A 22,106-nucleotide genomic window follows, 5' to 3' on the forward strand; every position below is an offset into this window, starting at 1 on the left:
AAAACATAACCGGAAAGGATTATTTCAGTTTAATAAGTTCCTCTCCCTTATATGATGAAGGTAAAAGAAAATTACGTCCAATGTCTGATAACGTCTCAAGCTACTAAGTTGCATCATCTCCATGACCCCAAACAGGGAGTTGTCAAGGAACAACAGAAGCCAGTCCTGCACAGCTCTCTTTAATACCACGATATGCGCGGACCACTTCGCTTTTTCCAACCATTCACAGAGTCGAGATATAATGTACGATGTGGAACTAGCTGGGACGACATTCATAGTACACGGACAACTACCGAAGCCGGTATTTCAAAATATTGACACCAATCGAACTATCGTCAGTACTCGAACACCTATTGCATGATAATCTGGTGCTGCCACTGTCGGCGATCCTTCGGAGACAACGATACCACTCTCGCATGGAGGCTAGGTTTCACAAGCTTAGAGCAAAACTGCTTTCGCCGACATTCAGGTTAACTTCATGAAGGCGTCAAGGATGGACCAATTTTGCATAGATAGCTCTGGTTTTTGCTACATGTATATTCACCTCTTCATTAACACCACCACCAGAACTTAAATACCTATCCAAATGCATGAACTCGACTACTCCTTACTTCTCACTAGCAAGAATGAGAGCACAGGCTCCTTCCAATCTTGTAAAAGTACTTAGGATGTAAATGAAAAGCACACGCCATACCCTCGGACACTGGCTGCTAATTGAATAAGTGCGTATTGCATAGCTCGAATATTGTCGATGAATATGGTCTCGCGTGATTAATATGTGGATCTTAGACAGTTAGTTATCTTATATCAAGAAATCACAATAGGGTTTGACTCAATCTTTTACATGGCCTTGAAGTGGAATCGAGCAAACATTTAGTCCGCCCATTAAAACAAGACAGAAAGTCGATAATTGCTGAACCACTCGACTATAACTCCTGGCAAAGTGCACAACACCCTATTTCATGATTGATTAGTTGTTTAGAGAATGTTCTGCAAGTTATTTACACCTGAATCCCAGTATATGCCAGAAATACCTTGAAAACAGCATTATTAACTACCGATACATTAAGATTTAGTTCACTGTTGGTTTAAATACTCTGGTTTGCTTATAATCACAAAATTTAATAAAGTGTAAGTTAAACTATATTTTCAACTTGCAATACCATTATCCGTTAAGACAACCAATATATTGTACGTTATTTGAAAATAATAAACTCATGGCTATAAGATACAGTCACTTAACACAATAATATGAAGTCGTAAAATAAGCTATGTACATTTGATTCCTCCATCAAATCGAAACATTCTTTACATGATCCCAACGTTTTAAGGATAAAGGTAGTACACAAAGCTGCTGACCATATTTAGCTTGAAGCCTTCGCGTTCACCAATTGCATAGCGAAAAAAGACATACTAGAGAGTTGTATAATTTACGTTTTATAGTCAACAAACATTTCCAACTACGCTACACGATTCATTCGCACTATTTAAATGAAGAAAGTTTTCAATTTTTCCCAATACGTTCAGAAACACTGTATGAGCCAACTTAAATCAATCATGAAAAATTACTTTTTAAGGTGAAAAAAGTTTGATTATGAGTTATTACATCAGTTTAAATTACGATTATTATCATGAAAATTGTAGCAACAAAAAATATAAAATATTTCTTTAAACATTAGCCAAGGTAATCTAGTAAAGAGATGAACGATACAATTCCATTGAAAATTTTTAACAATTTGTACTTAAGGTTCCATTCTTTTATCCATTGAATTATTTTCTGTTTTTCAATTTCTCTTGCTTCAACCACACTTTGAGGATCAGCCGAGTTAGGAGTTCTCAAATCCAAATGATGAGCAGCATCAGACATATTGATCACTGTAGCAAATGGGACATAACTATTATTTGTAATTGAAAATGCTGACCATGGATCAATCTCACCATTGCTAGAAATAATATAAAAAGAAACATATCCATTAATTTATTAAGAATCTGAATATTCTATCTTAAACAAACAGACTACGTAATTGAGGCGTAATACAAAAATACTGACAGTTTTTAACATTAAGAAAAAATAAATTGCTAAGACATTCAACTTGAAATTGAAAGTAGAAAATTTACGTTACAAGGCGTAAAACTTATTAAGGAAAAGCTGTGATGATACAACTCTTCAAACTGATATATGTATACTAGGCTTAAGATAATAATGAAGTCTCTAATCAAGTGTCTAGACTAGTGAGATAGTTTTACAATGCGAAGATAAAGTTTTAAGGAGTACACGGAGTACTGACACAGTAATTTAGACACTTCACCTTAATGATCTAAACATGAAGTAATGTTGAAGTGACAGTCATATATCCGCATGCAAAATAGCCAGTTATTACTATTGTGTACTGACAAAAATAGCCATACAAAGCTCAACCTAGATAATGCAATTACCAAAGACATTTTTGAATGATTGCAGACAATAAATCACTATATTGGGAATGTCTTTTTAAGGTAAATAAAAACTTTGGCTGGTTGAAACGGTTAGATGACTAACAGACAACTATTGACAGAAGGTATTAGATTACATATAAACAACATAAAAACTGTCTCATAAGTTGAATTAAAGAAATCGTACATACCTACAAGTGTATACATAAAAAGATCTATATATTTCAACATAGTTTTAAGCTAATAATACTAAATTCCTGATTGGCTTTTTTAGAATTCCAATATAACTAGTCTGAACCAAGTAATGTGATAGCAACAAATTTACATCTTACTTCAATATGACTTAATATACAAATTTTGATAACAAATCTATTGCTCCATGTCAATTTCTAGATTAAATACTGAGATTACTAAATGTTTGTCCAGTTAGACTGGAAAGAAACATAAACATGATAAATCAGGATATTTTACTGAATTTATCAAGGATACTGATTAGTTACGTACATTTCTTAAACAGATAACACCTCGTAACAACAAGAAGTCGGACGATGCACAATCAACCGACGTTAAATAGTCAAGACTTTATAAAATGCAAATATCATTTTACATTAGTTCATCTAATTCTCAACCACAAGAAACACCAGTTTTTTGGTGAGGGCTGGTGTGAAGCATTCACGAAGCACAGATTTATGAACTTCTCTTCAGGTTATATATTTTGACGAAGGCTAGTGAAGTGATTCTTTTATGGGAATGGAAACACCTGGAATAGGTTTCAAACTTAGATGCTTTGTTTATCATAATTAAATTGCTGATCTAATCCCTTATTCCTTCCCTATGGTAAGCATCATGACTCCAGATAATTCAAATGTTATACCAAACGTTCATTTCCAGATATGTTTTACATGTAAAATTGTTGCGAAAAGATTATTTCTGATTCTATATAAAAGAAGTTACCCTTTAGAAAAAATAACAAAGACGTTCTGTTTTTATTTACCTGAAAATTATATTAGTAACAGTATATACTGATTTACTCCAAAATTCAACTTTTGGCCATTCGACACGCGGACTTACACCAAATCGATTTTGACAATAGATTGAGTAAGTCTTAAGGTCCCAATTTGATGGAGGCATAATGTTTACCGGTCCTGATGCACACGTAGGTGTTACCATCTCCATGCAAGCCTATAAGATAAGATAAGAATGCCCATTATAATCTCAGTAGATTTTAAAAAATATTATTTCGACAAGAATCACATTATTTACAGAAAATAGTTCGTCAGCTATATATAGCGTAGAAACTAACATGGATAAGTAACAACCCACTTCCTATTAACAAATCCAGAGAGGGGATTAAGATGAGAAGGGGAGAGGAAATAATATTATTCACTACAACGGAAGCATGAAAAATATAGTTAAAAGAAGTGAATTCAATTGAGAAATAAATGAGACTGCATCAATAAGTCAGATCTTGTGTCATATGAACACTTACACCTTCTGTTCTAGATAGTATTGGACATCCATATAAACTATGGGTAAGTGTATATGACACATGTTACAACCAATTGAGTTGATGAAGGTTTATATAGTGAAGGTCATCAAAATAACATCATAAGTAGAATATTTGGGGGTAATCAAGTCAATCTTTCTATTGTGGTATCTAACTTTTTTAATATCCAAACACTATATACTCATTTACCATTGCTTTTTGCTTTCACTTCAAGTGAAAGACTAGTTAGTATTCAAGCCTCCTACGTACTTTTTAAACATTGTTTATATTTTCAATATCAAATCATGAACTTTGAGAGGAGTGGAGAACACAACGCTTTTTACCGTATCCTGATAAAGAGCAAAGGAAAATTAGGAATGTGTAAGTTAAATAATTAAACTTAACCGAATTACGTGATGTAATTTGTAGAAGCTTTGGATAAACAAAAGTTTTGTGACAATCTTATGTAGCCCTTACTGTAAGCTTTCTTTCGATTTCTTCGATGGTAACTAGATTCATTGTTATACATAAGTAACTTATTTAAATATTAATATGTGAAAAAGCTAAGTTGTATCTTTCTTAAAATTTATCCTGTATATAGTGGAGTTGATTGATTAGATTAGAAAAGTATAGGTATGATCAGATTAAAATATGAGATGGATTCAATTACATAACTGCTGGCATACGTACTATGAAATCCAAGCTTTTTGACAAAGAATATCTAAACAATATAGGTTGAATAATTCTCATGCCATGACTATCTTGATTAACTTATTACCGTAAATTTCATCGCTTTATATCAACCTTTTCTCTTGTTATAGTATTCGGTCGAAATAATACAACTATTACACTAATCGTGCATTCAAATATACTTTTTTTTTCCTAAATGAAATAATAATAAATCAAAGTTCAATGTAGGCAGAGTAATCAATTTTTTTTCAGATGAATCTTAATCTATAGATAACCATATTCAATGAACTATGATTTCGGATGGAATTCAAAGGTAATGACTCGAAACATTTATTGCAAGATATAATTATTTTCGTGGTTAATTTGATAAGTTATCGAGTTTTACAAATTTTTGATACAGTAATAAACTTAAAATAAAATAGTTCTATTAGTTCATTTCAAATAAATTAAAATATAGAATAGATAAATTATGAGCTAAGAGGAGTGTGAATTCAGTATGCAATTAAAACTGATCTGACTTTAAAAGATTTTAACCCAAAAATAATATTGACCAACTAATTATCTATTCTTAACGCTTCTGTTGGTAATCAACATTCTAGTAATGATGAGATTTTTAAAGGTGAACGAAATGTTTTCTGTAGTCAATTTCTCTATATTTCAATGTATAATAAGGCACTGATACTGATTAATACTGAAGAAACAATTCATAGTTTTGAAAATGAGAAATGTACTCCTTATGAAAGTTTTTCGATTATCACTGAGTTATTACTTATCGGAAAGTTAACGCATGAGTAAACATTAAATGGTAACTATATAAGATATAACACTCTCACACATGAAAATGAAGTATCCTATATGAAAACAAGGTAAATAACAATGGAACTAACCTGTAAATCCCATCCATTAACGTCCACATTTGGCAAATTCATTGAAATATCTAAACACGTTTGATTACCAGTATAATTCGTCAGTGATAGTACAGCCTTAGCTAATAAAGATATTCTGGTTACCACAGGTTGTTGAGGGTCATATTCAGATAGGTTGGTACACAAATACTGGATTAATAAGAAAAAACCAAGTGAAAATTCTGTTACCAGTGGGAAACGTGAACATTAATAGTAGAAGATACTCGCAAGTTACTAGTATTTGACCACAGATGTCTCAGAAACATTGCTCGGGCATTGATCTCCTACCACGAGGTCCAATTATCGACTTAGAATACGCAGATGATATGATACTGTTTGGTGAAGACGCTGACAAAATGCAGAGTCTTCTGTCGAACGCGTCGACAACTTCACTTATCTTGGAAGTCTAATCAGCCCTAATGAGTTGGTGTCTGACGAAATCTCATCACGGATTCAAAAAGCTCGTTTGGCTTTTGCCAACTTATGTCACCTATGGCTAAGACGAGATATCCGTCTATCGATTAAGGGGCGAGTATACTGCGCAGTAATTCGCTCTGTTCTACTTTACGGCAGCGAAACGTGGCCATTAAGAGTAAAAGATACCCGTAAGTTACTAGTATTTGACCACAGATGTCTCAGAAACATTGCTCGCATCTGCTGAGATCACCGGGTAAGTAACAGTGAGGTTAGACTCAGGGCATTAGCGAATGATGGTAAATCTGTTGATGAGGTCATGAATCTTCATCGACTGAGATGGTTGGGCCACGTGTTACGTATGCCTGAACACCGATTACCACGACGCACAATGCTGACTAGTATAGGGGATGGTTGGAAGAGAGTTAGGGGCGGCCAAACCAAAACGCGGCATCAGTGCTTGAAGTCACTAACTTCTAGTCTGAGCCATGCTGGTAGATGCAGACTACTTGGTTGGGGTCCGCGCGACTATTGTAACCAATGGTTGGAGACTGTGTGACATGGCTCAGAATCGATCACAATAGCGTAAGTGTATACACTCTTTGTCTTCCCTTAAACCCTGAGATTAAAATTGCTTCACATCTCCCTTTCTTCCTGTACTATATCCTTATATACAACCTTTCTTTTATATATTACCACCATTAAATTAACTACTTCTATGAATTCGGTGTTCGTCTTGTTGTGCTAATGAGGTGTGGCAGCTTGAACCGATGTATATACGTGCTTGGTCTTACGTTGTAGCTGACTGACTGGGAAAATGAAATTAAACCCCTACCAAATAGAAGAGAGAAGATTCCTTATGTTGAGAATTGTATTATTTCTCAAAAATCTAACCCGAACCAGTCAAAATATTTTGATAATTACCGTTGCGGATTGTAAACCTCGCCCGCATCTTTCAAATCTGGAGTCCTAAACGCCGAACATGAAAAGCTCATGGTTAAGGAAATAAGCTTTAGTATGTTTTTGTCCTTTCAATAGTTGGTGAATCAGTTTTTGGAGTTTTTGGAGGCATATTAAAATTTTAGCTGAAGCGCATTACATTTAGTTTACCTTTGCGTTCCCTATTGGGTTCAACTGTGTAGTGACAAAAGCGTTATAACACTTCGAAATATAAATTGGTAAAAATTGCATAAAAGTCTACATTTAATAGTTTATTGAAACAAGAAATGTTGAATATTGAGACCTTCAATCAAAATAACGACAGTAACGACCTACGGACCAAATAGTGGTTTTTAAAATGAAACAAACAAACAGAGTATCTTGCTTAGTCTTGACTTAACACTTGTTAGTAGTTTCGAAGATAGTATATCCAGTGCTAACAAATTTGTCTAGGAACAGTGAGTGATAGCAATCTTGAAACAATTTCAGATGACTAAAATATATTATCGTTCATGATAAAAGCTACAACAACAAAAGACTATGTCAAACGTTGGTCTGAACCTATTTAGAAACATTGAAGGGTGGTTAGAAATTTAATTACTAGAAGTACTTTGAATGTCCCGTTAACACCTAGAAAATGTTGGTAAAGATGAGACAACGAAAAGCTTTGATAATGAGAAAAATCAAACAATAAACTTCAACGTTATATTAGTAAGTCTATTTTCTATGGATTTACGGAAGTTCCAGTTTGTCGGTATCTATCAAAGGAGAATATGAAGGAACAACATAAATACTGAAATTCTAATCAATTAAGAACGTTTTATAAGTAATTACTGCTTTAGAAATAAAGAGTATAAATGAAAATTCAAAGAGCTATAGTGATTTATGTTTAACTAAGCAGTAAGTATACCCGATCATTTAAAGTTTGTTGTTCGAATAATAAAATTATTGAGAAGAATACATTTTTCTTGTTTTCGTGTCCTAAAAATGAGGTGATCATATAGTACCATAGAACAATCGTTCAGTTAATAATCCTAAAAGATAGTACTTTACTTAGGGTCAATTCATGCACACAAGACTATGTAATATAAACTGCTCCAAAATACAATGTGCCATGAGCTCTAAAACTCTTTGAACTATTAAAAAAATTTTTGTACGACAATTAACAGTAACGAGTTCAATTTTTATGGGGAAATATATTCTATGTAGTCTTTTAAATTTTATTTCAGAAAGGTATAATAAACAGGAGCGAGTCAAACTTATATTTATTTTTTATAGTTTAAATTAGGTAATAACAACGTGCATAATACAAAATTTTAATAATAAATGATTTTGTTGATCAAATCATTATTCAACTCTGAAGAAAGTCACAAAGAGATGCTATATGTGTATTCTGATTATATCTTATACTGACAACTTTACTACAGAAATTTAATCCAACTTAGCCCCAAATTAACTATTGTAGCATATTTTATAATTTATAACACAAAAGAGCTAAGTACATTACCCAAAGACGCCAAAAAACATACTATATGAAACAAAATGATAGTATAGTGAACAAATATGAGGAGATAACATAAATAATTGATATAGAAATAATAGAGTTCAACTAACAGTATAACCAGGATAAATATCGCCTGGTTTGAGAGTGTTAATAGATATCTATGGTACACAATAAATATACCACAAACCTTGACTGGCCATTCAGGTAAAGCAAGAATCAGGCTAGCTGGGTAAGGATAATTGACCATAGATATTATTCCCAAAAAATCGGATAAGTAATCTATGATATTCTGAACATCAGTTAAAGGCGTACAGATGTTAAACATGTGAGTTAATAATTCTTTCCCATCAACTAGTAAAAACAAAATAATACGGAATTGTGAACAGATAAAAAAAGAGATTGCTATATAAACAAGTATTTTTAATTAAACTATTAGTTAAAGTTACAAAATGAGTTTATTTAATCAACAGAATATCAAAGAGTTGAGACAACGAGTTCATAAAATTAGTGGCCATCTGGACTCAGTAACTCAGTAGATAACGTGATGGTGATTGAAGCGAGCTGGAATGAACATCAACTCTGGGATGTATATACACGCGGGTGGCTAGTCCAAAACAGGAGGAAACTCGCATCCTGGTTCTCATTCCTAGCCGCCACCCATCTCAGCTTAAAATGTATTTAATATAGTTTAGCATCAAATATTAACCAGCATGTTTTTATACTCCAAATACATGGCAAACCAGAAGTGGAATGATAACGTGTAAGCGAACATAAGTATTGTGGTACAAAAAGGAAGCACATAACTAGAAAGCATCCAATGATTTAAGCGAATTAGAAAACTAATTATTATTTAGTTTTTCTTTTAATTTCTTTGGTACTAATTACCCTAAGAATACTCGCCATAGTATTGTCTTTTCAACTAGCCAGATGACGCTTTAAACGAACCCATTTACTAACAGTAGAGCATTACTCAGTCTTAAACTAAAAAGAGAAGGTATTTATTTAAACATATAAGTATTGGTACAAAGGGGCACCAGATATATATGCACCACACAAGGTTTCAGCAAAGTCTAGTAACTTAAGTTTATTTACTATTGAAATACAACCAGTCACGTGCAGTGGAGAACCTAGCAAATATGTGCATCGGTTGAAGTTGTCACACCATATTTGTGCGAGATAAAGTTATCAAGACAAATTTCATAGTAGTAAAAGTAGTAACAATATCAGCAGTGATAGAAAGGATTGGGTATAGAAAGAGAATAAAAGTATGGAGTGATTTTAAAACTGAGAATCTAAGGTGAGATAAAAAGTGAATGCATCTGGGCCATTATGAACGATTCTGAGTCATGTCACCCAACGTCAACAATAACGGATCGCGACTGCCGCGTGAACTCCAACCAGGTAGCCTGCACCTATCCACATAGCCCAGACTAACAGTCAACAAATTCATGGACTAATATCATGTTTTGATGCGGCCACGCCTGTGACCTTCCAGTTTACTTCAATACCAGAAAACACCCCATGTTAAGGGAGGGAGTGGTTAAGCATACGCGATACGTATCCCAATTACCTCAATCAATGAAAATTTACTACCTCAGCAACAGACTTGAATTCACCTAGTATCCCATGTCTGACTCTAGTCCTTCTCATTCAATGGCCCCGAAATACACGAACAATGCTCCGAAGACACGCATGAAGGAATAGGAGTAACCTACTAACATCCTCTGTTATTAATGGTCGTACCACACATTAAACAGAATAGAGCGAGTTGCTGCTCAGCAAACTTGTTCTTTGGATGGTAGATGGATCAAGGATATTTTATTTATTCAGATAAATTCCGGTACAATAAAAGCCACAAAAGAAAGTGCAAAGTAAATGAATCAATAAAATTGTGAAAAAATAAAGGAGACAAGGGTAACAATCAGTAAAAATAGACAGAAAGTGTTTAACAAGAAATACAGTTCAGTTAAAGGTGCAACATAAAAAGACTTAAGGAGGATTACATCAGTATTATTGAGGGAAACAGGAAAGTACAACAGGATAACCACTGGTTTCCATTCTAAGCGATGTCATAACATCTAAAGCCACTGAGTCGCACCATTGTAAGGACTCTAACCAGGGAATAGTAAACCGAATACTATGGCACGGTCGAAGATCGATAGTCCTCTACCTGACTATCGACACGTTCTCATATGGCTGTGTTTATAGCCCCTTTTAGGGATTTTTTTACTAATTAGCTCCATGTGGTGAATTTGTTCTTACGAAAAAGTGACAAAGAGAAAACGTCCGTCTTTGAAACCAGGTCGATGGGTTTGGAGGGTCCATCTAAACGATTTGGATAATCCCAGCTCCAAACAAATAGCGTAAATGGGCTCCAGAATCCTGAAGCGATGAGTGGCGCATGAACTTATTTTGGTCACCGGTTTTCATGAAACAATATTTTCTGATGGTACTCAACTGGCTTGTGGATTGGACCAACCAAAGGGTTGAGAAGTAGCACCCCAACGAAACTGCCTACTTCGGTTTGGATGCTCTGGACAGTGTATCAGTACATACACAAATATCTTAATGAATAATTGTGAAGAAACTGTTTTGTTTACTCCACGTAACAACCTACGTGAACGGTACGTACAACATAATCAACATAAACAAATTCCTAATGGCAACTATCTCTAAAGATTAATGAGTCCCGATTATTTTGCAGTGTGGATTATGCTGTAAATAAAGTATAAATCTGCATCGAAATTTCATTTTCAGCTTTATTCGCAGAGCATAATCCCCTAGAAAACCTGTTGTTTTCAACAATCGATGAGGTTAGAGATTCTTTTGTTAGTACACACACTTTAATATCCCGAAAGAATAAAGCAGAGAGTATTTACAAGATAACATATTCAGAGACTACATTAAATAGCCGCTAATGTGGTGAAAACACTTCAAACAGCGGTTTCGTATAAAATAGCCTGAAAAATGTGTACCAAAATAAAAAAACGGGGACGAACGATTTTCATTTGAAATATAACGTATCAACCGGGTGTATTCAACAGTAATGTAGTTTTAAGATAAAGGATCAATAAACGTGTTTCAATTACCATTCCAAAATTCTGACTGATATCAACCTTTTCGTCCATTTAATAGCATCTTTATTTATATGATCTTTGTTTACTGGACATTTTTCAGTCATTATATATATATATATATATATATATATATATATATATATATATATATATATATATATATTAGAAGGCTCAACGATTTAATGAATCCTAGTTCACCTAGATAATTACGGACATATAGAAAGCTACAGCCATGCATTTTCCAAAACTACCAAAAAAATGAATTAACACTTTTTATGCAACCTGAAAGGAAGATTGAAACAAGCCCACCAGCTCTTATAAAGACTGAAAAGGAAATAATCAACTTGAATCGATGAGCAGAGGGACAATGTAAGCCGACACTAATGGTCTTTGAGTATAATAATCCAGTTTCAACATTTAAGTTGATCAAGGTATTAGCTGAAGTCTGGAAATTGGACTTAAGTTACTTTAACTAGCTTCGATCTCTGATTGTCCTACTCCACAACAGTACAGAAATCCTCGCATGATAACTATAAAGGAATTAGTTTGACAAATGTAATGTCTAAAATAGTGGCCTCGACTGTAGTTCAGCGCCTATTGAAGCCCAAAAACTGTACACCTGAGAAAAAGAAGTCAGTCCAGAACTGATAGTGGAAATATCAACCAAATCCTTACGATTCGTCATGTTTTAGGGTATAGACCCACCTCGTTGTCCTGAACTAGTGATGCAACTTGTGTTATGATCTATGTGGATTACGACTGACTGAGGAGAAGATGCAAGAATATTAAAAAATGCTTCAAATGTTTTGTTAGGATATTCACAGGAATATCCCAAAAATTATCTCGAATGTAAAGTGGTATGTTTTCAGACTCTTCACATAATTCGCATGTTATTTTCTATTGGTCATTATTTACAGTTGCCCGAACTATGACTTTCACGCGTCGTTTTCCTATTGGTCAATTTTGAGTTGTCCTAATTATAACCTTTACGTGTCCTTCCTTTCCATTGGTTACTGTTAATAGTCATCGTAACTGTATAAATATGCCTTGTCTGTAAATCATTATTGACCTGCTTCTGACCCCATAAACAATTCTTATCCAATGGCTGTGTTCTGATTTACTGGAGGTTGGGGAACAGTATTGGGGTCGTACTAGGATATCTGAATTTGGTCAACCGGTAGAATTTCGTGTAGTCTTATCGCAATACGCAATATTTAGCAACGCAATAATCTCGCGACGTAACATGTTTACTGACCCAAGCTGTCACACCATGAAAATAAAAAAGTTTAAAACGAAATTTATGATGAAATCAAAATACTGTCTTCAGGACTTGAAGAAAAAAGGAACTATGCCATTGACAAAGAACTGGGGTCGTACTACTCAAAATATTCAACTTATGACCACATTTAACTCGGCATACGCTGCAACATATAATAGTGATATAAAGTATCGGGGATGTATAGATCAACTAATAATAAAATCACTTTATTGGTCTGCAACAACATTAAATACCATTAGTGCACAACTTACCACTTTGGCCTATGTCTACAATATTACTCCAAGAAAGTTGTATATTCTTTACACAATTCTCGCCACCATATTTCAGAAAGCTATTTGTTATTGTCATACTGAAACCATTGCAGTCAGATAATCCGGGAAACAGCCATACTGGTGCAGAAGAAGCTATGGCACTGTAAGTAGAGCAGAAAAAAAATAAACGGTTTATTGTAAATGTAACTCATAATAAAAACCTTTGGTTATGACTGTTAGATAAACAGAGGTGAGTCAGTCTCAAGTACTAACACCTCCAGAATAACGAGAGCAGAAAAAGAACAAGATGAACTATTAAAAATATGAATAAATAATAATATATTTGTAATATCCCACTGAGTAGAAAAAAATGATTAGATTGAGCAAAATTTTACAGAATGACATGCTTATGACTTGAGAAAAGGTTGAAAAGTGTAAACAGATTCGCAATACAAGGACAGATTTTGTGGTACATTACACGAGGCTTTGAAATGATAATTTCCTAAGTCTAATAATCCCTGTACAAGAAAACAACTAACAGTTATACCTTCATGTTCACTTTTAACTTCGCCAATTTACCCTTACTGTAGTTAACATAACATTCTGGAGTCTATGATCCACAATTGTGCGTCATAGAATCCAATAATTTTAATTATTGTATTTTGATGAATTCATGGCCGACTGACACTCCTTGCTTAAAAAAAGCGTAACCTTTCTTTGGCCGTCTCTTCGCCACCATCGCACACAGGAAATGATAAAAAAAATTCCGAGGAACTGACTATTTTGAAAAGTTAGTCGTGTACTAGCTATGAGGATTACCTAACATTAAAAAAGAACATGGCGAAAAATATGAAACAGTAGAAAATAAGAATTTCAAAATTATGCAACCTTACAATCTTCCTAAACAGACGACAATTAAGGCTTCACGAATTCTAAGATAAATAACATCTATTACTCTAAAGTCATCCACTTATTTTCTTCATTACAAGAAACAGAGTCACGAAGACATATAAGGTTGTCATTCAAAACACAGAGTATTGTAACAATTTTCGGCAGACAGTCAGCTACAACGTAAGACCAAGCACGTATATACATCGGTTCAAGCTGCCACACCTCATTAGCACAACAAGACGAACACCGAATTCATAGAAGTAGTTAATTTAATGGTGGTAATATATAAAAGAAAGGTTGTATATAAGGATATAGTACAGGAAGAAAGGGAGATGTGAAGCAATTTTAATCTCAGGGTTTAAGGGAAGACAAAGAGTGTATACACTTACGCTATTGTGATCGATTCTGAGCCATGTCACACAGTCTCCAACCATTGGTTACAATAGTCGCGCGGACCCCAACCAAGTAGTCTGCATCTACCAGCATGGCTCAGACTAGAAGTTAGTGACTTCAAGCACTGATGCCGCGTTTTGGTTTGGCCGCCCCTAACTCTCTTCCAACCATCCCCTATACTAGTCAGTATTGTGCGTCGTGGTAATCGGTGTTCAGGCATACGTAACACGTGGCCCAACCATCTCAGTCGATGAAGATTCATGACCTCATCAACAGATTTACCATCATTCGCTAATGCCCTGAGTCTAACCTCACTGTTACTTACCCGGTGATCTCAGCAGATGCGAGCAATGTTTCTGAGACATCTGTGGTCAAATACTAGTAACTTACGGGTATCTTTTACTCTTAATGGCCACGTTTCGCTGCCGTAAAGTAGAACAGAGCGAATTACTGCGCAGTATACTCGCCCCTTAATCGATAGACGGATATCTCGTCTTAGCCATAGGTGACATAAGTTGGCAAAAGCCAAACGAGCTTTTTGAATCCGTGATGAGATTTCGTCAGACACCAACTCATTAGGGCTGATTAGACTTCCAAGATAAGTGAAGTTGTCGACGCGTTCGACAGAAGACTCTGCATTTTGTCAGCGTCTTCACCAAACAGTATCATATCATCTGCGTATTCTAAGTCGATAATTGGACCTCGTGGTAGGAGATCAGTGCCCGAAAATTCAGTCAACGAGAGTACTATTTCCATCAGTAGGTCTATCATGAAGTTAAACAAAAATGGGGATAGTGGACAGCCTTGTCGGATACCACTTGAGGTTGTAAAATCATATGACAGTTCGCCATAAGCTCTCACTCGACTGGTAGTGTTCGAGTAAGGAGCCTTCACAAGGTTTATGTACTTCTGTGGTACACCTTTCAATGATAGACACTGCTACAGAACCTCTCGGTCTACAGAGTCAAATACTGCTCTTAAGTCAAGAAAAACTATGTCGAACGCCGATAAGCATGTCGGTGTTCTAAAACCTGACGAATAGTGAATATGTGGTCGATACGGTTATGAACAGGTATGAAGCCAATCTGATTTTCTCGTGTTTGCAGTTCATGAGTCTTAGTTAGGCGCCCGATAATTATTGAGGCTAGTATTTTAGATGCTATATTAGTCAAACTAATCCCTCTATGGTTATGACAGGATGATTTTGACCCCTTCTTATATATTGGGACAATCAAAGATTGTGACCAGTCGAATAGGATTACGTCCAACTCCCAGATTTTAACTAAAATATTAGTCAACCCAATCGCTAAAATTGGACGACCATATTCAAAGACCTCTGGAGCCAATCCATCTGGACCAGCTGCTCTTTCTCGTTTCAGATTAGCTAAAGCCTTTAAAACTTCAGCTAGAGTCGGAGGACCTACTTCAATGTTCCATTCAGACTGTTTGGAATGGTGGGTAACTGTACATTAGCTGAAGGCCAACTAAACTGTTCTCTAAAGTGTTCCGCCCATCGTTCTGAACGTCTGGGTTGAGAGCAGATAAGGGTTTCGTCTTTTTCCGGGATTGTTTCGCTCATACTTGACTTCTTAATTCCGGTTTCTTTTATTAGTCTGAAGAGTTGCCTGGTGTTGCCTATAGTCGCTGCCTTTTCCATCTCTTTTGCTTTCGTTGCTCACCACTGCTCACGATCGTTCCTCAGACTTTTGGTTGGCCTAGATCTGATTTGTTTTTGCTCTTCGTCGTGTTCAGAGCCTGATGGGATGAGTTTACGAGAATCCATCAGAGCAATAGACTTGGAAGAAATCCACTGGTTTTTTTGTAACCCTTTGGTTTAAATTACTAATAGATGTTACTGCTGTTTCCACAGCTGTTCGTATATCTTTCCAAGCAACATCTAGGTCAGCCTCGTTTATAGAACTGTCTAAATGTGGACTCAGTTGTTCCTGGAACTTACTTTTGGCTTTCTCGTCACTCAGTTTAATTCTAATGAGTCTTCTTAATGTAGTTTTTCTGAGTCCAGTGAGGCGCAAACAAATGCGTGCTCGTATTGAAGCGTGATCAGAGTATAAACATGTATTCCAGTACGAGCGATAATCTTCTATCGAGCCTCTTCAACGATGACTGATGGCAATATGGTCTATTTGAGTCCGTCGTTGGTTTGGTGAAGGTGGTTGCCATGTTAGACGATGTCTCTCCTTGTGCTTAAAATTAGTGCTTGCTAAAAATAAACGATTTTCTGAGCATAGTTGCAACAGACGATCACCATTATCTGTTCGTTGAGCCTGAATACTAAAATACCCACCTAAATGTCTTTCTGTTTGGTTTAAGCTACCTAATTGGGCATTAAAGTCACCTGCTACGAGTACTATGTCTGAGAGCTTAGCTTTTTGAAGTTCAGAGAGCTTTCTGTGAAAGTCATCTTTCACTTCATCCGGGCTACAGTCAGTGGGAGCGTAGGCAGAAACGACGAAAAGGCAACGACATGTGTCCCTATCCTTTTGAGTTCTTACGGAGCCATTTAGCCGAACGGCACATAGACTAACTTCTAGTCTGAGCCATGCTGGTAGATGCAGACTACTTGGTTGGGGTCCGCGCGACTATTGTAACCAATGGTTGGAGACTGTGTGACATGGCTCAGAATCGATCACAATAGCGTAAGTGTATACACTCTTTGTCTTCCCTTAAACCTTGAGATTAAAATTGCTTCACATCTCCCTTTCTTCCTGTACTATATCCTTATATACAACCTTTCTTTTATATATTACCACCATTAAATTAACTACTTCTATGAATTCGATGTTCGTCTTGTTGTGCTATTGAGGTGTGGCAACTTGAACTGATGTATATATGTGCCTGGTCCTACGGTGTAACCGTCTGACTGACTGTTAACGGGGATCCACTCTAATAGTGCTTGTTCTGCTCTCGTATTAAGTGCTATGCCTACACGTGCAAGTCCACGAGAATTAGTCATCGGGTCTCTAGATACACGGAGGGTGTATCTTGTCGGCTCTCCGCTTTTGCGAGGTGAAGTCAAGTAAATAACCACACTAGAATCCTGTATGCACGTTTTGGAGACACATTGTACATCATTGGTACGAGATTCTAAGGTTTTATTCAAGGAGACCTGTTGACCGATTTGACAGAGGGTGAGTACTTTGAAGGCTCCAATGTGTAGTTTGGAGCGAGGTTTCAGTAGACCTGGGACAGTGTTTTGTGCACTGGAATCGTTGTCTGTGGTGACACTTGAGGAGGAAGCCAAAAGAGGAAGTTCAGAGTTGAAAGTCGATGTAGGAGGAATAATAGGAATTGGAGAGGAAGATTGATTGTGAATACAGTGATCTTGAGTGCTGTTAGAAGCATGAGGGTGGTTGTCACTCCCCAGTTGCCCACACCGTGGAAGGGTTCTTCTGGAGGTACCTGAATAGGAAATTGAGTTAGAGGTGGTCTTAGTGACCTGAGAGCGTGACCACAGTTCCCATGAGACAACTGTTTGGGGCTGGTCACACACGACCTTTTTGCGTTAGCTCCGTACTTTAAAGGACCTTACCGCCGGAGACGGGTATCCGAGGGATAAGGGGAGGTGTGTATTTTTATGGTCAACCTTTACTAACTCGACACTCCTTGTGTGAAGGCAGCATCGCTGTTACGCTGGTTGTCTGAAGGATACACCTTACTGTCTTCACAGCTCTGTACATTCAGCAGTACAACTTTGCCTTCGGACCTCGGGTTTGCTGCATTCAGTCTTACTGCTCTTCAACCGACCAGTCTGGCATGATGGGCCCTTGAGGAACGATTGTTCCAGCCAGTATAGCTCAATTGGTTCATCACGATAGGCAAACCAGACCACCCCGTCAAGGTAGCAGCAACGGTCGACTGCATCAATATTACTACAAGTCAATCTCCGTGAAGAAAGATGGGGGAGAGGTGATAACTTAGTTTTTAAAGCTACATTGACCTACAAAAAAACACAAACATGATATGAACAAAGACAGAACGAAAGTACAAAGTAAACTCATTACGAATGTCGCCATGAAAACACCTTACACTATTTCCTGGGCAAGGTCTAAAATTTACTGGGCATTTGATAGCAGTTAAATACCATTTTACAACGATTTGCCCCAAGATTTGTGATTTCTAACCATACGCATTTTCCGTGTACGTTGGATAGAAGAACATTTAGTTTTATCCATTCAAAGAATAATATAACTACAAGCGTACTATCAATAAATCAATTGCTCTTACTGTTGTTCAGTGAATGTAATAAATCAATAAACTCGGTTGTGTAATCAACCATTACTAGTTCTCATTGTATTGTTTTGCAGCACCAGCTTATCACAACTGCATCAATCACTTCAATGGTCAAATTTTAGTTATAAAAACTTCTTAATAGCAACAAGTATCATCAATGAGTTATATTTCTCAATGACTTTAAGCATGAAGAGTGAAAATGAATATACTGAACCACAAACAACCATTTATGATAAATGAAAAACAAACTATTAAAATACACTTTTAACTACCCGGCTATTTGATTAGGATACTTTTGTCTGATCCAAGCAGAGAGCATACCACCATAGGATCCTCCGAAAGCGATTACAGGTGACGAAGCGAAGCATGAGTAATTAGCTTTCAGTTGATTAATTAGAAGCACATAATCAGCCAACGTTTGCTCTGCAGTTAGGTAACCAAAGTGCCGACGGTCCTTTGGAATTCAAAAGAAAAAAACAGTTCCTCTTCAGACTGGTCTCGAATAATGAGAGCAAGTTTGGAACTTTCAGTAATGGAAGCATTTTATTGCTCAAATTTATTGAAAAACAAAGTTTCATTCGTAGTTTGATGAAAAGAGAAAACCAGTTATTCGAAGTCCGGATTTAGTCTTAAAATTTATACGTTAAAAATAGTGTTTACTGATACTATAAATAGTGCACAACCATCGCGTTTAAAAAGAGAATCTAACAAGAGTGTTATTTAACGGTCAATAAGATAATTGAGAGTGTATTTACATCGATAAACATAAAAAATATCAGGTATTTAAATAAAATTTACGGTATTCTAGCCTTTTTGATCACATTAAGCTAGTAGAATTCACAAATAACTAGAAACCTGTCGACTTCGGTTTCAGAAGATAAGGCTCTGATATCATCAAATCCCAAATAAAATATTGCGGATTTAGTTAACTCTGAATATATTGAGGGTGTACAACGAAGGATCAGTAAATTCAAGAAGTAAATTGAAATGAAATGTTATAAACAGCTTGGTTTCTAATAAAATTGGCTAGCTAGATAGGAAACACTATTATCACAAATCTACACTGAAATTTAATGTTTTAATACTCTATAAAGGCGTAAAATGAAAAAACTTGAAAGCAGATCAAGAAGGCTGTTTACCAATTTTTGTCAACGTAGGTCAGCATTCAGATATCATTAATCAGTCCAAAGCGCAGAAGAGCGAAATCATAATATTTTAAAATTAGCTGAAGAGACTGCAGTGGGAAGTTCTGAAGCCCATGAAACTATTTTACTGTTAAAATAACACGGCAAGTATTCTGAAAAACTGTCAAAATACCATTGAAAATACATTTGCCTCGAGCAGTTGTCTCATGGACTTTTGCCAACTTATGTCACCTATGGCTAAGACGAGATATCCGTCTATCGATTAAGGGGCGAGTATACTGCGCAGTAATTCGCTCTGTTCTACTTTACGGCAGCGAAACGTGGCCATTAAGAGTAAAAGATACCCGTAAGTTACTAGTATTTGACCACAGATGTCTCAGAAACATTGCTCGCATCTGCTGAGATCACCGGGTAAGTAACAGTGAGGTTAGACTCAGGGCATTAGCGAATGATGGTAAATCTGTTGATGAGGTCATGAATCTTCATCGACTGAGATGGTTGGGCCACGTGTTACGTATGCCTGAACACCGATTACCACGACGCACAATACTGACTAGTATAGGGGATGGTTGGAAGAGAGTTAGGGGCGGCCAAACCAAAACGCGGCATCAGTGCTTGAAGTCACTAACTTCTAGTCTGAGCCATGCTGGTAGATGCAGACTACTTGGTTGGGGTCCGCGCGACTATTGTAACCAATGGTTGGAGACTGTGTGACATGGCTCAGAATCGATCACAATAGCGTAAGTGTATACACTCTTTGTCTTCCCTTAAACCTTGAGATTAAAATTGCTTCACATCTCCCTTTCTTCCTGTACTATATCCTTATATACAACCTTTCTTTTATATATTACCACCATTAAATTAACTACTTCTATGAATTCGGTGTTCGTCTTGTTGTGCTAATGAGGTGTGGCAACTTGAACCGATGTATATATGTGCCTGGTCCTACGGTGTGGCCGACTGAAATGCAACCATAACCAAGAGGTTTGGTTAGGAAAATGGTAGTGCACAAAAAACGTACTCTGCCAGCTAACAATGAAACGCTATGAAAACTTACTTTGAAAGAATTATTCCCGAATGGAAGAGACGTCCCGTAATACCGATGTTCGGCAAAAACAACAGAAGCATTAAGTTCCCGAGAAAGCTTCCAAATAAACCCCTGAATTATAAAAATTATTGAATTTAGAGTCATTAGAATTATAGTGCATAAGCAATTACTGAATTCTCTGCAAAAGTTTCTATAGGACCTTCATTGCCTGTGTAAAAAAGTATCGGACCACCCGGAGTGAACGACTCGTTGTTAATTAGATACCTGATGAGGAACTTTTCATCGTTTACGAAAGAAAAGTGGTCCACCTAAATTGTTGAGAAATTAATACTGCTTATCTGAATAAATACCCTGGTCCAAAAGTATTTCGTTTCGTACGTGAAATCCGGATTCTTGATTGTTGACCACGGAAAATGTCTGGTTAACAGACCGAACGATAAAGGTAATAAAAAACTAAAGATCAAAGCCGGAATCATCTTTTGACTTGTGGAGGTTCGCGTCTAGCCAGAAAATACTTTATATACTAGGGTAGCATACAGTAGCATAAGGAGGCCTAGTAAAGGGAAAACAGAAAAAGAGAATCGACGACCCAGAAAGCACAGACAAAGAACTCAAATTTAATGATAACATCAATCTACAACAATCAGAACTAACACAAGCCTCAGACTAAGACAATCTCGGGATGGAAATTGAAAGTAGGTAGTCTAACTCGATAAAACCCAACAATACACAAATCGCGCCAAACACAATGAGAGGATAGTCAGTGCATTTTATTATTTTTCAGTACTCAATCCTTGTCAGTCACAATCGACAAACACTTTTAAGGTCTGAATCTTAATTGTCATAAGCTATTGGTATGTATATGAGGGTTAGAGCCTCTTAGTGACATTTCATGATTCTAAAAGGACACAAAATAGTCTTGTTTACTCATTAACTTGTTAGAGAACTAATTAACTCTTTGTTTTTTTCGGTCTGTGTCTGAGTAGTTAGAGTGCATGATTGGTTACGAAGGAGTAGAATCCCTGTTATGTTTTTCCCAGGCTGCTTCGAGTAAAACTCACCAATGCTACCGGAATCGGATATCCTACTAGCTAGTCACTTAATGAAATCTAATGGAAGCGTAACAATACTGCCTGACATATCGTATTCTGAGCGAGATCTCATCCGGAACATCTCTAAGGAATCTCGCGAGAAGTTTTTCCACTGAAGAAATATCATTGTGCAAGCTACACAGGAAAACACGGCTAGTGGTCACACAAACTCTGTATTAGGAAATGAAAATTCATCTAGCAATCCTTGAAGCTTAAAAGCATACTGACTCAACAAGTGACGAGACTAGCCAAGAAGGACGGAGATTCTAGACCCCGGCTAATAAAGATGATTTTCTGATCCTCCCATAT

The 22,106-nt window shown here is 36.3% G+C and overlaps 1 protein-coding gene across 1 annotated transcript; it reads right to left on the reverse strand.

Moving 5' to 3' along the window:
* Window positions 1-1,416: 1,416 nt before the first annotated feature.
* On the reverse strand, window positions 1,417-21,468 carry Smp_002600.1 (lysosomal Pro-Xaa carboxypeptidase (S28 family)). The gene is made up of 9 exons (XM_018799371.1): window positions 21,057-21,468; window positions 20,877-21,014; window positions 20,716-20,817; window positions 18,786-18,967; window positions 12,979-13,139; window positions 8,559-8,722; window positions 5,497-5,664; window positions 3,428-3,615; window positions 1,417-1,943 (listed from the first exon to the last, which is right to left on the reverse strand). Exons 1-9 carry the CDS (start codon window positions 21,180-21,182, stop codon window positions 1,676-1,678), a joined length of 1,497 nt encoding a protein of 498 aa, XP_018651167.1. The 5' UTR covers window positions 21,183-21,468; the 3' UTR covers window positions 1,417-1,675.
* Window positions 21,469-22,106: the final 638 nt, after the last annotated feature.

This window comes from Schistosoma mansoni, chromosome 3 (genome assembly GCF_000237925.1).
Source record: "Schistosoma mansoni strain Puerto Rico chromosome 3, complete genome".
Classification (NCBI taxonomy): Eukaryota; Metazoa; Platyhelminthes; class Trematoda; order Strigeidida; family Schistosomatidae; genus Schistosoma; species Schistosoma mansoni.

What these genes read in the sequence shown, in the direction of transcription:
- Smp_002600.1 (XM_018799371.1), bottom strand. Translation starts at nt 21,182, where the DNA reads ATGATTCCGGCTTTGATCTTTAGTTTTTTATTACCTTTATCGTTCGGT. An exon ending in TATCCTAATCAAATAGCCGG is followed by an intron (nt 13,140 to 18,785) that starts GTAGTTAAAAGT and finishes CTCTACTTACAG; the next exon opens with TGCCATAGCTTCTTCTGCAC. An exon ending in TTAATGGATGGGATTTACAG is followed by an intron (nt 3,616 to 5,496) that starts GTTAGTTCCATT and finishes CTTATCTTATAG; the next exon opens with GCTTGCATGGAGATGGTAAC.